At 44.4% G+C, this 16,004-nt stretch overlaps 1 protein-coding gene across 1 annotated transcript in view; it reads left to right on the top strand.

Annotated features, from left to right (window-relative positions):
* Positions 1–16,004, top strand: part of HCN1 (hyperpolarization activated cyclic nucleotide gated potassium channel 1) — a 456,888-nt gene that overhangs the window by 299,300 nt on the left and 141,584 nt on the right. Inside the window, exon 4 of the mRNA XM_044276220.1 lies at positions 6,858–7,076. Coding sequence (XP_044132155.1) covers positions 6,858–7,076 — 219 coding nt within the window. The remainder of the gene's footprint in view (positions 1–6,857; positions 7,077–16,004) is intronic.

The following is a 16,004-nucleotide window of genomic DNA, read 5'->3' as shown; positions in this document are numbered from 1 at the left end:
CTGCACCACCAATGTTTTTAGTACTGGGGGGTGGGGGTTCTGGCGCACTGCTCCACCAATGTTTTTAATACTGGGGAGGGCGCACTGCGCCACGAATGATAATTAATGTTTAATACAGGAGGCGGGTGTGATCTGGCGCAGAATCACATACCCTGCCTCTGACAAGGAGCTGCGATCAGCGGCACCTGAGGGGTTAACTGCCACTGATCACAGCTTCCTGTTATATAGGCTGGGCACCGCCTCCTGTATTTGTATTAGACGTTAATTATGGATTGTGTCATCTAGCCAGTGGCGTGCCTAGGGTGTTTGGCACCCGGGGCGGGTCCTTTCTTTAGCACTCCCCCCCAATACTTTAAAAGAACTGTACCCCCTCACAGTAGTATTTCCCTCATTGTACAACTTTCACAGTAGTTTTGTACAGATGTGTGCCCCCTCACAGTAGTTATGCCCACATTGTGCCTTCTCTGTGCCCCTTTAATAGTTGTAATGCCCTATTTGTGCCCCTTCACATTAATAATCCCCATTGTGCCTACTTTATAGTAATAATGCCCACTGCATAGTAATAATGCCCACTGTGCCCCCTTCACAGTAATAATGCCCATTGTGCCCCCTTAATAGTAAAAATGCCCACTGTGCTAGTAATGCCCTCCGTGCCCCCTCCATAGTAGAACTCCCCATTGTGCCTCCTTCACAGTAATAATGCCCTCTGTGCCCCCTTCATTGTAGTAATGCCCTCTGGATCTGGCCCCCCTCCATAGTAGAAATGCCTATTGTGCCCCCTTCACATTTGTAATGCCCTCTGTGACCCCTCCATAGTAATAAAGTCCTCTGTACCCCTCCATAGTAATAAAGCCCTCTGCGCCCCCTCTGTATAAAAAAAAAAAACACACAGTAACTACTCACCTTGTCCTGTTCCTGAAGCTCACAGTCCTCTCTCCCCTGCAGACACAGATCGCTCTGCAGCACTGTGTGGGTGGAGCTTATGCAGATTTCTGGGCGGCTGGCTCCGCCCATATCTGTGTCTGCAGGCTGAGTGTTGGAGCGGGGAGAAGTCTTCCTGCTTCACCATTCAGAGCGCCACCGGCCTGATGGAGGGGAGGAGCGCGGGGAGCTGAGCGGTGAGTGACAGGACCCAGCTTCCTGTATTGATGGAAGCGCTCATTGCTTTTGGCACCCCCCTCAGAGCCGACACCAGGGGCGGACCCCCCCCCCCCCCCCCCCCCCTCTTACGTACACCTCTGAATCTAGCTATATTCCTTTTGGGGATGAAGCTCTTTGGTTAAAACAGTATAAAAGCTGGACTGTTTCAGGCATTGGAGTTCATCTATGAGATAACTACTACTACTACTTTCACACTGGCGCTTGTCAGATCAGTTTCAGGGCTCTCACAAGCGGCCCAAAACGGATCATTTAAGCCCCAATGCATTCTGAATAGATAAGGATCCGTTCAGAATGCATCAATTTGGCTGCGTTTGGCCTCCGTTGCCTGCAGCGTTTTTGTGACCGTCTGACTATGCGGCGCCTAATGGATCCTTCTAGACTTACAATGTAAGTCAATGGGGACGGATACGTTTTTCACTCACACAATATAGTGCAATTGAAAACGGATCCGTCCCCCAATGTGAGTCAAGACAGATCCGTTTTGACTTAGACTTTTTTTTTAAATGAATAATGCCAACGGATCCGTTATTAACGGAAACAAGCGTTTGCATTATTCGTGCGGCTCCGTCTGTGCAGATACAAGACGGATCCACACAAAACGCGAGTGTGAAAGTAGCCATAGAAGTTTCTGACGGGCTCCCCAGCTGATGTGTTGCTGTCAGGTCATGCTAACAAATGTTATGGGTATGTGTGTGTCTTCATTCTGGATGTAGTCAGGACTCTAGATGAAGTGCGGTTGTAAATATGGAATTAGTAGTCGTAGTGTTGTCTTTTGTCTAACCTTTATTGTTTGTAGGTTTTCTATTTGGTGTTGGTGTATTTAACTAATTTTGCGAAAAAGGACATACATTTGCCTAATTATCCTTATTCCCTTAATACATGTACTTAATTATTTTACCATTATTAAAGGGGTGTGGGTTGTATCTCTACAAAGAGTATCTGAAGTGGTGTATTTGTTAGGCCTTGTTCACACATCAGTTATTTGATCAGTTATTTCCATCAGTGATTGTGAGCCAAAATCAGGAGTGGAGGCTGCACAGACATAATGAAAAGATCTGCTCCTGTTCTGTGCTCACAATAACTGACCAAATAACTGAGGTGTGAACAAGGCCTTAGCAAGAGACCTGCTTTGTTAGCAATACAGCATCCACTATAGTATACACGGTGCTTATCAAAATCCAACAGTTAATAGATCAAGACACCTGTTGTCAATGCAGCCCGGTCAGGGCCGGTGCTACCATAAGGCAGACCAAGCGGCCGCCTTAGGGCGCACCCTGGGGGAGGGCGGAAAAATGTGACATGGAGGGGGAGAAATGTGACATGGGGGTCTGATGGCTGACATTGGGGGCTGATGGCTGGGGGATGATGTCTGACATGGGGTTCTGATCTGAGGTCTGATTAACATTGGGGGTCTGATTGGGGAAGTGAGCTGAGGTCTGATTAACATTGGGGGTCTGATTGCTGGTCTGACCTGAGGTGTAATGGAAAATATTTTTTTCTTATTATCCTCCTCTAAAACCTAGGTGTGTCTCAGAGGGCGAAAAATAGGGTCCTCAAACCAGCCATTGTCTGAAGCAGAGAGAAGATACCAGGACCACAGAGAGGAGAAGCGTGGGGGGGGGGGGGCGCCAAAATGTAGCTTCGCTTGTCTTGGCAAAAATCCTTGCACCGGCCCTGAGCCCGGTGGCTCAGTGGTTAGCACTCTTGCCTTGCGGGACTGAGGTCCTGGGTCCCAGTCCAATCAATAGCAACATCTGAAAGGAGTTGGTCTGTTCTCCCCATGTTTGTGTGGGTTTCCTCTAGGTCAGGCATGTCCAAACTGCGGCCCTCCAGCTGTTGCAAAACTACAACTCCCAGCATGCCCTAATAGCTGTAAGCTATCCAGGCATGCTGGGAGTTGTAGTTTTGCAACAGCTGGAGGGCCGCAGTTTGGACATGCCTGCTCTAGGTACTCCGGTTTCCTTCCGCACTCCAAAAGAACCCCAACACGTACTAAACTTGGAATGTCGATTTAGTATCTGAGTGGGAACAGAGAGTGATGAAAGTATGTGTACAACACTGCAGAATATGTGGGCGCTATATAAAGGACCAAAGTGATGATCCGCAATATAGGGGCTAACAGACAGAACCCCAAATAGAGGGTCTGACATTGTTCCTATGGAAGATTGTTCCTCCTCATAATGTCGACTGAATAAATTAAACTTGAATGACAAGGTGTTAGTTTTCAATTGAACCTATTTACCAACATAAACATATGCAAATATACACCTTATAATTAAGCTAATTAGAATTAACATCATGCTAATGTATGGTAATGAGGCACATAACTTATTATAATTTGATCCATGCTGTGGGAAGTTACAGTTCAGGTGTTAGCACTTGTAAAAGTATGTAAAGTTGTAATTATCTTGTCTGGTACATAGCTTTATCGAGTAATTATAGCATCTATAGCAGTGATATCGGAAGAAATAAAGCAATGCACATACGTAAAGTTGCATCTGGATATGTGTGAGTATGAATGTGAGGGACACTGTTGAATGAAGGGATCAGGTTCGGAGCAATAATGTAGAAGAAGGGGGAGGTAAGACAAAAGGATTCAGAATTGGGAATGTTATGGTCCTGCCTAGAACTAGGTGTCTTTAGGGAACTCCTAAAACTGTGAATATTGGGAAATACCCTTATTGTCCATGGTAGCACCTTCCAGAGAACTGGTGAAGCACAAGAGAAGCCTTGACAATTAGACTAGAGGGTTAGGGTCAGTTCACACAGCTGATTTTCAAAATACACCTGTAAAAAATCAAGGCTGACCCCAATCAGATGTTTATGTCTCAAAATCATGCACGATTTTTGATGCGTTTTTGGTAAAGCGTTTTTTCAGGCAGATTTTTTACTTTATTACATTTTATAGTACCTTTCCCACAATCTTTTAAATGGTGCGATTACACGTGATAAAACATGCGTGTGTGCACATCTCAAATGGTGTTTTTTTTTCGGCTTCCGATTAATTTAAATGGGAAAATCAGCGCTGATTCTGCTTCAAGATAGGAATATGCTGCGTCTCTTTAAAACGTCTTAAAGAGAAGCAAGTGCTGCTACCCATTGAAATGAATAGGAGGCTGTTTTGAGGTGTTTTTGGAGCAGATTTGGAGCGGATTTTGAGGCAGAAACACTCCAAAATCAGCACAAAAAGCTCTGTGTGAACTGACCCTTAACATAACGCACAGAGAGTGTGGTAGGCAGAGATGGAGGAGGAGATATAGGGCGTGTAGCTTTGCGGATAGATTTTAACCCTTGTGGGCAGTGTCTTCTCTCCTTCTCTATCAGTCTCTCATTTATTAAGGACATGTTTATTGTACATGTTCTTTTTATTCTGTCATATCATGTTCTTGAACACTTTTTCCATACATACAGTGACTTGGAATTGAAAGAGATTTTTTTTACTGATGACCTATCCTCAGGATAGGTCAATAATGGTGAGCCTTTTACAGACTGAGTGCCAAAACTATAACCCAAAACCCACTTATTTATCACAAAGTGCCAACACGGCAATTTACCCTGAATACTACAGTCCAGTATAGTATATCATCCATGTACTTTATCATTTAGGTATAATAGCTTGCCTACACTCAGCATCTCCAAACATGAAAAGAGGAGATGGTCCAAGGGGTACTCCACCTTACTCAAACAAAAAATGGAAGGGCAGTTAAAGGGGTATTTCGGGACTTAGATATTGATGATCTATCCTAAAGATAGGTCATCAATATCAGATCAGTTGGGGTCTGACACCCATTACCCCACAGATCAGCTGTTTTATGAAGCCACAGTCAACAGAGCTGGAAGCTCAAGGTTCCGGTGTACCAGTGTCCTGTGCCATCCATGTGAATAGCTGCTGAGCTGCAGTATGCCAGCACCAGAAACTACTGGACTATTGCTGCGATGGGGGTGTTGGATCCGCACCATTCTGGTATTGATCACCATTTTTAAAGATAGGACATCAATATCTAGACCCTGAAAACTCCTTTAAGCACTTATTCATCTTTTTTTTGTTCATATAATACAGAGGTGTGGTTGGTACCTGCACAAACAGGAAATCTTTTCTGTTGCTGGCAGATCCAGGGAAATGTGCATTACAGCCTTATGGGCACACTGTCAGCATTTATGTAATTTGGAGATATTCTGAAATTCTGAGATCTCAGAACTAAAAATTGTAGCGACGTCATGATGAGCACGATCCTTTGTTGTATTGATTGGCAGTGTTAGTTCACGGATCCCAACAGTGAAAACTCACCCAACGTGTTAAACTGGTAGCAGTACATTGGGTCCTATTAAATAGGCAGATGCCTGACCATTAACGAGAGCCAATTGACAATATACAAGTCAGTCGGCGCTCGTTTAAAGGGCCATATGCAAAGTGAAAGGGGATAAATGATCACTATTACCATCGTTCATTCCCCATTTGCTTTGCATATTTGTCGACAACAGAAATGAGGATGTAAAAAACAAAAAACAAATCCTGACCGTCCATTATGCACATTTTATATTTGTTTAAGCCGATTCTGTCTATGAGCTTTTTTAGATGGAAAAAAAGTCAAAAGAATGGAAAAGGAAGCAGTGATGTGAACCCGGCCTAACTGAGAATAACGGATGCTTAAAATACAGGGTCAGATTTTTTTCCGTTCATTTTTCTGTTTTTCTGACGGATCAGAAGAATGGAAAAATGAACTGTGATGTGAACCCAGCCTGATAACAAAGTCATATAAAAATGTATAAGAGTGGTAATTGGTGTTGTGGACAAAGGGGCAACACTTAAAGAGCTTTTTCTTACTGATGATCTATACATCAGGCCGAGCCCCGTTCACTTCAATGGGGCTTAGCTGCGCTCAGGTTAGTGATTACGGCAGATAAGAACCATTTGGCCCATCTAGTCTGCCCAATATATCTGAATCCTATGAATAGTCCCTGGCCCTATCTTATATGAAGGATGGCCTTATGCCTATCCCATGCATGCTTAAACTCCTTCACTGTATTACTAGTCGTGACATCAGTGGGCCTACGGGAAACAGTGAGGGGGCCACGGCGCTACTGCCAGCGCCTCTGCCTTCTCAAACTGCTGATCGACGGGGGTTCCGGGTGTCGGATGAGATGCTGATGATCCATTCAGAGGATAGATCATCAGTAAGAAAAAGCTGTAAAACCCCTTTAAGCCCATGCTCAACCCAGTTAGAATGGCCTGTAATATTGGGGCAAGGCCAACAGGCAAGCCATTCTACAGTGCCACAGAAGCTGTAGCGGAATGTATACAGTGCAAGATATATATTCACTATCCAGAGACTATCAAGTGTTGTAGGTCTTTACTCAGAATAATCGTCTATCGTTAGTTTCACAGACACACAGGAATGTTCTTCCCCTTAAGCCAAATACCATTGATGTGGAAGCGTGACTAGATACATGGGAGAGTTAGGAAAACTATCTAATCACTTTCACTCAGTGTGATTCGCGGCACTAGACAGGGTCTCCCAGGCATTGCTTGTCAGCGCAGGTGGAATACTGGACATACATTTGACGTGCATGAAGGGGTTTGCACGAGAATTTTATTTTAACTGTATTTTTGAGCACATTTACTCAGATGTTATTCATTTTATGTATTTGAATATATAAATGGTAAATTATTAACTACCTCATTTTATTTTTTCCAGAATGATTCATGGGGAAAACAGTACTCGTATGCACTCTTCAAAGCCATGAGCCATATGCTGTGCATTGGTTATGGAGCCAGGGCTCCTGTTAGCATGTCTGACTTATGGATAACTATGTTGAGCATGATTGTTGGTGCCACATGCTACGCCATGTTTGTTGGCCACGCCACAGCCTTAATCCAGTCCTTAGACTCTTCACGACGACAGTATCAAGAAAAGGTAACTTTTGACTTGTCTATTCATTATAAATCAGTGGTAACATAATAGTATACAGTACAGTGTGACACATAGTAACACCCTGAAGTGGCCTATAGCAAATGTCCATATGTCAAAGAATTGAACAGTTTAAATTGCAGCACTGTAGGCAAGACAGGCTAAAATACAAGAAAACAGGATTAAAGAATAGCACTCTCACAAAAATGTTTACTCTCTGACCTGTAAGAAAGGTACATGATGTGAACTGTAGTGAAGGTAATTTTCTTACCGGTTATTGTATTTGTGAGTTATAACCTCCCTTCTGATCCTTAGCTGTGTCATGTGACTCTCTAAATAATACAAAATTTTATGTGTGGACAGGTTGGCAGCTTCTCTATGTATTCCTATGGGAGCCTCAATGTCAGTCTCATAGGAATAAATAGAGAAGTAACTGACTTCCTGTCCTGTGTCAGTTGGAGATCAGAGTGCTGGTCACATGACACAGCTGAGGATCAAAAGGGAGGTTAGAACTCACAAATACAGTCTCTGGTAAGACTACTTTCACAACAGTTTACATCATGTACCTTTCTAACAGGTCAGAGAATATTTTTTTTTTTTTTTTGCTGCAACAGTGTATTTAACATGTTTAATGGTATTTTCCAAGACTTTAATTCTGATGATCTATCCTCAGGATAGGTCATCGGTATCTGATGGGTGGGGGTCCGACACCTGGGACTCCCGGCGATCAGCTGTTTGAGAAGGCACCAGCGCTCTTGTGAGCGCCGCTGCGTTCTCGGAGCTTACCAAGCACAGCTCCATACGTTGTATAGCGACTGTGCTTGGTACGTGTCACTGGCCTAGGGGAAGCTGAGAGAAGGCCGCAGCACTAGTGACAGCACCGCAGCCTTCTTGAACAGCTGATTGGCAGGGGTCCTGGGTGTCGGTTGTCCAGGTACACCCTCTTCGAAAAGGAGGGCGTGTCCCCTGAAACGTTGCAAAGCTGAGTGCAATATGTTGCTCCATGCGCTTGGAAATTGTGCTAAATACAAAGCCGAGGGAGTGCACATGGATCTGAATGTGGACACAGCAGTCTGGATATGAAATGAATTGACATAACCAAATGGACTCAGGTTTCTATGTTTTTATATGGAATATGATGTATTGCCTTTTTTTTATGAATAAAGACTCTGTTAAGAAAAATTGAATATCAGTCTGTAGAATACACATTTTGATATATATACTGGTAAGTTAAGTTTTGCTACATCTGAACTGCTTTCAGTCCCTCGCTTCTCAAGTTTTCCTTTTACCAGTTTTTGACAGTGTGTGGAACATTAACTATGAAAGACATATGACCAGCTTCTTTTGAGTGAAACAGCTCTTTCTGCCTCTCTCCCAGCAGGAAACCTCAGCACAATTACAAACATGACATGGTGCCTACTAAAATCAATGGGCTGTCTGCATAATCTACAGATGAGTTTTTCAGAGCAAGAGAAACATTTTATTTACTCTCTCCTCTGACTAATTGATAAAAATTCTGAATGAGGGACTCCCCTTATTAACTCAGAAGGCCCTAACTTGGTATTCACACAGCATGCCAGATCTTTTCACTTGTGTTTATGGCTGTGTTCGCATTTGCCTTGTCATGCTTGAGGCTTGCTCTGAAGTTCATGTTGCGGACCATATTTTCCTGAACCTAGAAATAAATCATTTTGTAACGCGTTTTTAGATGTGTTTAAGGAATATGTTGAATGGTATACAGTACAAATCAATACAGTTGGATTGGCAAATAAGTAAAGAAGATTGAACAGTCTGTGGTTTGTACTTGAAACAAAAGACATTGATAAATGATAATTACTTTCCTTGTTTCTGTTCTGACTTCCTTAGACTTCCCTACACTTCTTGTCCTTGGGCTGCGGCACATATGCCGCGGGAGCACTTTGTTAGACTGTCATTTTAATTGGGTTATTGAGAGTTAATGATGACAAAATTGAAACCATTGATTTATCACTTAACATGTTACTATCGCGTCTGCTTCTTTGCTCCTGAGCAGCTGATACCACATACATTCTCTAGGGAAGAGTATGACGTTCAAAATGTTTTTGATTTCTTATCATACTTACAGTAGGTGTGTACGCAGGTGCATACGTAGGTACACAGCCCCTAATTTATCAGACTGGGTTTGTGTTTAGTTTGTAAATTGTGACTTTTCTGTCGTTTTACTTCTAAGACAAATTTATCAAATCTGCGACAGGCCAAAGTTATTTTTTGCTCTTGCTAAGTCAGCTTTAGAAATCCAGCTGTTTGTGGGTGGTCCTGTGGAGTAATTTGGATTGTGGCCTAGTTACTTGGTTTAGATAAAGGTAGTGTTATGTTGGTAGTGTGTGTCTGTCGCTGCCCTGCTATACCCAGTCGGCATGGATGCCACATCACTCACTGTGCCATCCGGCGGCCAAGATGTGGCCTGCATTCTTCTGCCTGGTCTTCTGGTCTCTGTCAAATTAGGGCACACATGCACTCACATCCGGCCTTTTAAAGGGTCAGTGTGTGTACTTCCAAATATTGTACTTCTCCAGCCAATGGCTAGGGGTCCCTGGGTATTTTAGGCACTTTCCAGTCATAGGGTGCCTGAAATTTTGGTTCCCTGGTGTGTGGCTTCTGCCATTTTTCTGCGATTTACCTGCATTATTCCTGCTTGTTTTCCTGTCCTCCAGCCTTTTACTACTCCTGCCTGTGTGCTCCTGACCTCCCACTTCAGTGCAGTCCAGTCTGTGCTTCAGTTCAATACCCAGTCTGCCTACCTTGCTGTGCCTCCACCTTTACCCTGCCTGCCCACCCATTCTGTGTTTACCCATGTCTGTGTTATCTGTGTGGTTGCCTTGACTTGATCTCAAAACCTGTTCTGAGTCATGGTTCCTTTTCAGACTTCTCCTGTGTTATACTTGCGTTATCTCCAGGCGGATTTCCCGGTGCTTGCATCTGAATCTTTGACCCCCATGGATCAACTGCAGACTATGCCAGGACTATCCCAGGAGGTCGCAGTCTGGTTGCTCCCCTGCAGCAAAGTCCACATTCCTGTACAAGGGTTAAAGGGGAAATACCAGAATAATGCCTTTAGGGTTGGCAAAGGTCAAGCTGCTTAGTTGGCACACTGGGTCCACACTCACTGCCCTGTTACAGGTAGAATATACCCTCTGGGTGACTATGGCCAATCTTGGCTTCCAGAGAAAGCAATTTCTTTGCTGACCCCACATGAGCAGTCAGATGAGGTCTTTGGAACAGATTAACTCAATACATCTCATATTAGTCATATAATAAATGTCTAATCCTTAACAACTTTTACTGTACATAGTAGAATACATGAGAATCTCTTTCTAACAAAGCTTGAAACCAGTCCTGTTCCTCGCTTGGATCCAGAGCTTCTCCAATTCATTGCTGTGCTACATTCTCTTCAGGCTGAGACCTCAGAGGCGTGTCCTTTCTCAGTGGGTGTGTCTTTTCTTAGGAGGACTGTCCTTTCTGCTGCAGCTGTCTCCCTGTAAGTATTTCTAACAGTAGATATGGCAGGTGGCAGTTGAAGGATTGAACTAAGCATGTGCGTCCACCTCAGCAATGTTACTGAGGTGGACAGAGAGATATGAAAAAGAACAAACAGCAGATGGTACTATACAAACAGATTTAAAGGGGTTGAAAATCTTTAGAGTCGCTGGACCCATGGTGGTCCCTGCCACTGGATTCCAACTGCATCACTCAACGCCCGCCTCTCACTGCCCATTACAAAACGATCAGGTTGGCAGCGATGTATAGTGCTCCATATCACCAGCTGCTCCTCAGTTAGTAAGAGTCACCTGATAAAATATTGGCTGCATGTAGCCACCTCTACGCAGAGTTAACTGCGTTTGGATTTGTACAACTCCGTGGCAGTGATGACTGCAGGAAAACCCTATGACTTTTAGATGGAAAACATAAAAAGAAGCTTCATGCTGTGCCCCTTCCCACTATTAGCCACCTACCAGCTACATGACCCACTTCTATGTTAGGTATACCACTGAAGTACATGGGTATAGATGCTCCTAGTTCAAAGCAGACATTACACTCACACTTTATCATGCACTGCTTCAATATTTCACAGGTTATGAACATTTACCTTTACTTTTACTCAAGTAAAGAAATATCTAACAGTAACTGTCAGGCTTTGAAGATGAAAGTATGATTTTTGCTATTAGATGCTTTAGGTTTCTTGTGTCCTCATTCTGACATCGCTCTGAAGAGAAGACTCCACGTTCTACTTTCTTGTTATAGTTTGTCAAAATGTCTGTTAGTTCCTGCAAGCAAATTCAGAACACAGAACAAATGCAAAGCTACTGTATATGCAGCAATGTATATTGTACGTTACCGTGTTTAGCTGGGCGTCCTGGTGATTATTACAATCCCAGTAACCCTGGAGAGCTTTCATGGGAATGAGTAGACTCAGTCCTACCATGCCATGTTATTCACGGACAAGCTGATTGGTAGCCAGAGGCACGACCTGGTCGGGGAAGACTAGCGTGAATATTGCCATAGTGGATTTGTGTAATGAAGTGAATAGACGGCAAGAAAGCGCTCACTTTGACCCTCCATAAAGCACTTCGTATCTCTGTCAAATTATCTCTAAGCACTTAAGGCGATGGTACAAAAATAAGAAAGGAACATGTTCTGTGACCGTCCAGACTCTGTATATGTCTCATTACTTGGAAGAAATATTATACATTGCTTATAACCTTTACTTTTATATTATTTGTGTACACTGATTGCTAGGGGTTATCCAATTAAAAGTATTAGTGTCTGATGAATAGAGCATTTCAAATAAGGCATATTTTAATATAAATTCAATACAAATATTTTTATGGTTTTCATGTACGTCCATTACATTTTTCTCTATGGTAGCAAGCCCTGCTTTTTATCCAATGGCTGAAATTCTGGTCCACCATCTCCAGCATTCAGAAGTGGACTGAAATGCTCAATAGCCCTGTTATCTTTCTCCAGTAATAAAAAGAGATCAGGGGTAATTAGCTGAAAAAGTGTATTAAGAGGTGGGCCAGTTTAACTGTGCATGCAGTATGTCAGAGCTGCAGAGAGGTGAGTAATGAAGTGGGGATAAAATTTTAACTGTAGAGCAGTGTTTTGTTTACACTGATATAATTAAAATAATGGTGTCCATTGCTCTCTCTCTCTCTCTCTCTCTCTCTCTCTCTCTATATATATATATATATATACAGTACAGACCAAAAGTTTGGACACACCTTCTCATTCAAAGAGTTTTCTTTATTTTCATGACTATTAAAATTGTAGATTCACACTGAAGGCATCAAAACTATGAATTAACACATGTGGAATTATATACATAACAAAAAAGTGTGATACAACTTTATTACTGCTTTGCACACTCTTGGCATTCTCTTGATGAGCTTCAAAAGGTAGAGGTAGTCACCTGAAATGGTCTTCCAACAGTCTTGAAGGAGTTCCCAGAGATGCTTAGCACTTGTTGGCCCTTTTGCCTTCACTCTGCGGTCCAGCTCACCCCAAACCATCTCGATTGGGTTCAGGTCCGGTGACTGTGGAGGCGCAGCACCCCATCACTCTCCTTCATGGTCAAATAGCCCTTACACAGCCTGAAGGTGTGTTTGGGGTCATTGTCCTGTTGAAAAATAAATGATGGTCCAACTAAACGCAAACCGGATGGAATAGCATGCCGCTGCAAGATGCTGTGGTAGCCATGCTGGTTCAGTATGCCTTCAATTTTGAATAAATCGCCAACAGTGTCACCAGCAAAGCACCCCCACACCATCACACCTCCTCTTCCATGCTTCACGGTGGGAACCAAGCATGTAGAGTCCATCCGTTCACCTTTTCTGTGTCACACAAAGACATGGTGGTTGGAACCAAAGATCTCAAATTTGGACTCCTCAGACCAAAGCACAGATTTCCACTGGTCTAATGTCCATTCCTTGTGTTCTTTAGCCCAAACAAGTCTCTTCTGCTTGTTGCCTGTCCTTAGCAGTGGTTTCCTAGCAGATATTCTACCATAAAGGCCTGAATCACACAGTCTCCTCTTAACAGTTGTTCTAGAGATGTGTCTTCTGCTAGAACTCTGTGTGGCATTGACCTGGTCTCTAATCTGAGCTGCTATTAACCTGCGATTTCTGAGGCTGGTGACTCGGATGAAATTATCCTCCGCAGCAGAGGTGACTCTTGGTTTTCCTTTCCTGGGGCGGTCCGCATGTGAGCCAGTTTCTTTGTAGCACTTGATGGTTTTTGTGACTGCACTTGGGGACACTTTCAAAGTTTTCCCAATTTTTCGGACTGACTGACCTTCATTTCTTAAAGTAATGATGGCCACTCGTTTTTCTTTACTTAGCTGCTTTTTTCTTGCCATAATACAAATTCTAACAGTCTATTCAGTAGAACTATCAGCTTTGTATCCACCGGACTTCTCCACAACACAACTGATGGTCCCAACCCCATTTATAAGGCAAGAAATCCCACTTATTAAACCTGACAGGGCACACCTGTGAAGTGAAAACCATTTCAGGTGACTACCTCTTGAAGCTCATCAAGAGAATGCCAAGAGTGTGCAAAGCAGTAATTCAAGCAAAAGGTGGCTACTTTGTAGAATCTAGAATATGACATATTTTCAGTTGTTTCACACTTTTTTGTTATGTATATAATTCCACGTGTTAATTCATAGTTTTGATGCCTTCAGTGTGAATCCACAATTTTCATAGTCATGAAAATAAAGAAAACTCTTTGAATAAGAAGGTGTGTCCAAACTTTTGGTCTGTACTGTATATATTTATATACAGTGGATATAAAAAGTCTACACACCCCTGTTAAAATGTCAGGTTTCTGTGATGTAAAAAAATGAGACAAAGATAAATAATTTCAGAACTTTTTCCACCTTTATTGTGAAAACTTTTAGGTAGAGGGAAGAAAAAATATAAAAATAAAATAATGTGGTTGCATAAGTGTGCACACCCTTAAACTAAGCGCTCAGTCTTTTTGGGTATGAGTCTATCAGCATGGCACATTTTGATTTGGCAAAATTTGCCCACTCTTCTTTGAAAAAACACTCCAAATCTGTCAGATGCGAGGGCATCTCCTGTGCACAGCCCTCTTCAGATCACCCCACAGATCGGATTCAGGTCTGGACTCTGGCTGGGCCATTCGAAAACTTTAATCTTCTTCTAGTGAAGCCATTCCTTGGTGTCATGGTCTTACCTCCTTGCTGTTCCCTTCGTTTGACATGTGCTGGCGGCCATCTTGGTTTCTGGGTTTTCTTGTAGCCTCCCACCCTGCGGCTCCTCCTTCCCACTGGGAGGAGCTGGATGCCCAGCTCATATATATAGGAGGTCTGTGGCTTCAGTTCCTTGCTTGGTCCTCCTGTGTTCACATGCTTCCAAGACTGCTGCTGCTTCTGGTTCCTGATCCTGGCCTCGTCTGACTACCCCGTTGGTTCCTGATTCCGGCTTCGTCTGACTACCCCGTTGGTTCCTGATTCCGGCTTCGTCTGACTACCCCGTTGGTTCCTGTTCCTGGCTTCGTCTGACTACCCTTCTGGTTCCTGACCTCTGTCTCCGCAAGACCCTGCTTCGGTTTAGCCATCCGTTCGGACTTTGCTTACGGCTTGCTCTTCAATAAAACCTTCTTATTTTCCACTTATCTCTTGTTGTACGTCTGGTTCATGGTTCCATGACATTAGGACCAAGCCATGAATTCTGACGGTACAGGGCCACCCTCGCTACCTACGCTGGTTGCCAGACTTGATCAGCAGGATCACCTGTTGGGTCGGTTCGCTGTGGCGTTGCAAACCCTGCTTGAACGCACGGCTCATTTAGCTTCCGTTGCCGATGGGCCGGTTGTCGCTCCTGGGCCCGCTCCTACTGCCGCTCCGGTTGTTGCGCCAGAGTCTACCCTGACACCTGTTGCTGCGCCTGTGGTGTTTCAGGGTATGACCGGTTCTGCCCCCCTTCCACAGCGCTTTGGGGGAGAGCCAACTCAGTGCCGAGGTTTCCTTAACCAGGTGGGCATTTACTTCGAGTTGCTGCCACATGCCTTTCCTACTGAGAGATCAAGGGTGGGCTTCTTGATCTCGCTGCTCTCGGACAAGGCCTTGGCCTGGGCCAGCCCTTTATGGGAGAACAACAATCCGGTGGTTGCCGAGTTTTCCGGTTTTGTTGCTTCTCTTCGGAAGGTATTCGATGTGCCGGCTCGTGCTGCCTCTGCTGCGAAGCTCCTTATGTCCATCAGACAGGGTTCACGATCCGTAGCTGAATACGCCATTGAGTTTCGTACCCTGGCAGCAGAGGTGGGCTGGAATAATGAGGCTCTGGTCGCTGCTTTCTCTCATGGTCTCTCGGATGCCTTGAAGGATGAGGTTGCAGCTAAGGACCTACCAGTGGAGCTCGAGTCTCTTATTTCTTTCCTGATTTTGATTGACACCAGACTCAGGGAGAGACCTTCCTTTAAGGAGAGCCTGCGGAGGTCTCCTAACAGATTGGCGCCTACGTTTGCTGTCCCACCCGTGCCTCCCTCTCCTCCCACGCCTCCTGGGGATGACTTGTCTGGGGGTGAACCCATGCAGCGGGGGTTTGCTCGCCTGTCTGAGGGGGAGAGGGTACTCCGGAGACGCGAGGGCCGATGCATGTACTGTGGTCTCGGTGGGCATTTTCGGTTGGCATGTCCGAACCGTCCGGGAGAACGCTCGCACCTGAGGTCCTGTCGGGGGCAGATCTTGGGTGGAGTCTCCTCGTCCCCGGTTTCCCGTGTTGACAAACCACTGATCACGGTTGTCCTCTCCTGGGTCGGGGGCTCGGTGACGACCCAGGCGTTGGTGGACTCTGGTGCTGGTGGTTTGTTCATTGATAGAGTGTTCGTTGCCGCCAATTCCATTCCTCTGCAGCCTCGAGGTTCCCCACT

This window comes from Bufo gargarizans, chromosome 1 (assembly GCF_014858855.1).
Source record: "Bufo gargarizans isolate SCDJY-AF-19 chromosome 1, ASM1485885v1, whole genome shotgun sequence".
Lineage (NCBI taxonomy): Eukaryota > Metazoa > Chordata > Amphibia > Anura > Bufonidae > Bufo > Bufo gargarizans.
The sequence above is the reverse complement of the archived record's forward strand: the minus strand, read 5'-3'. Positions and strand labels throughout refer to the sequence as shown.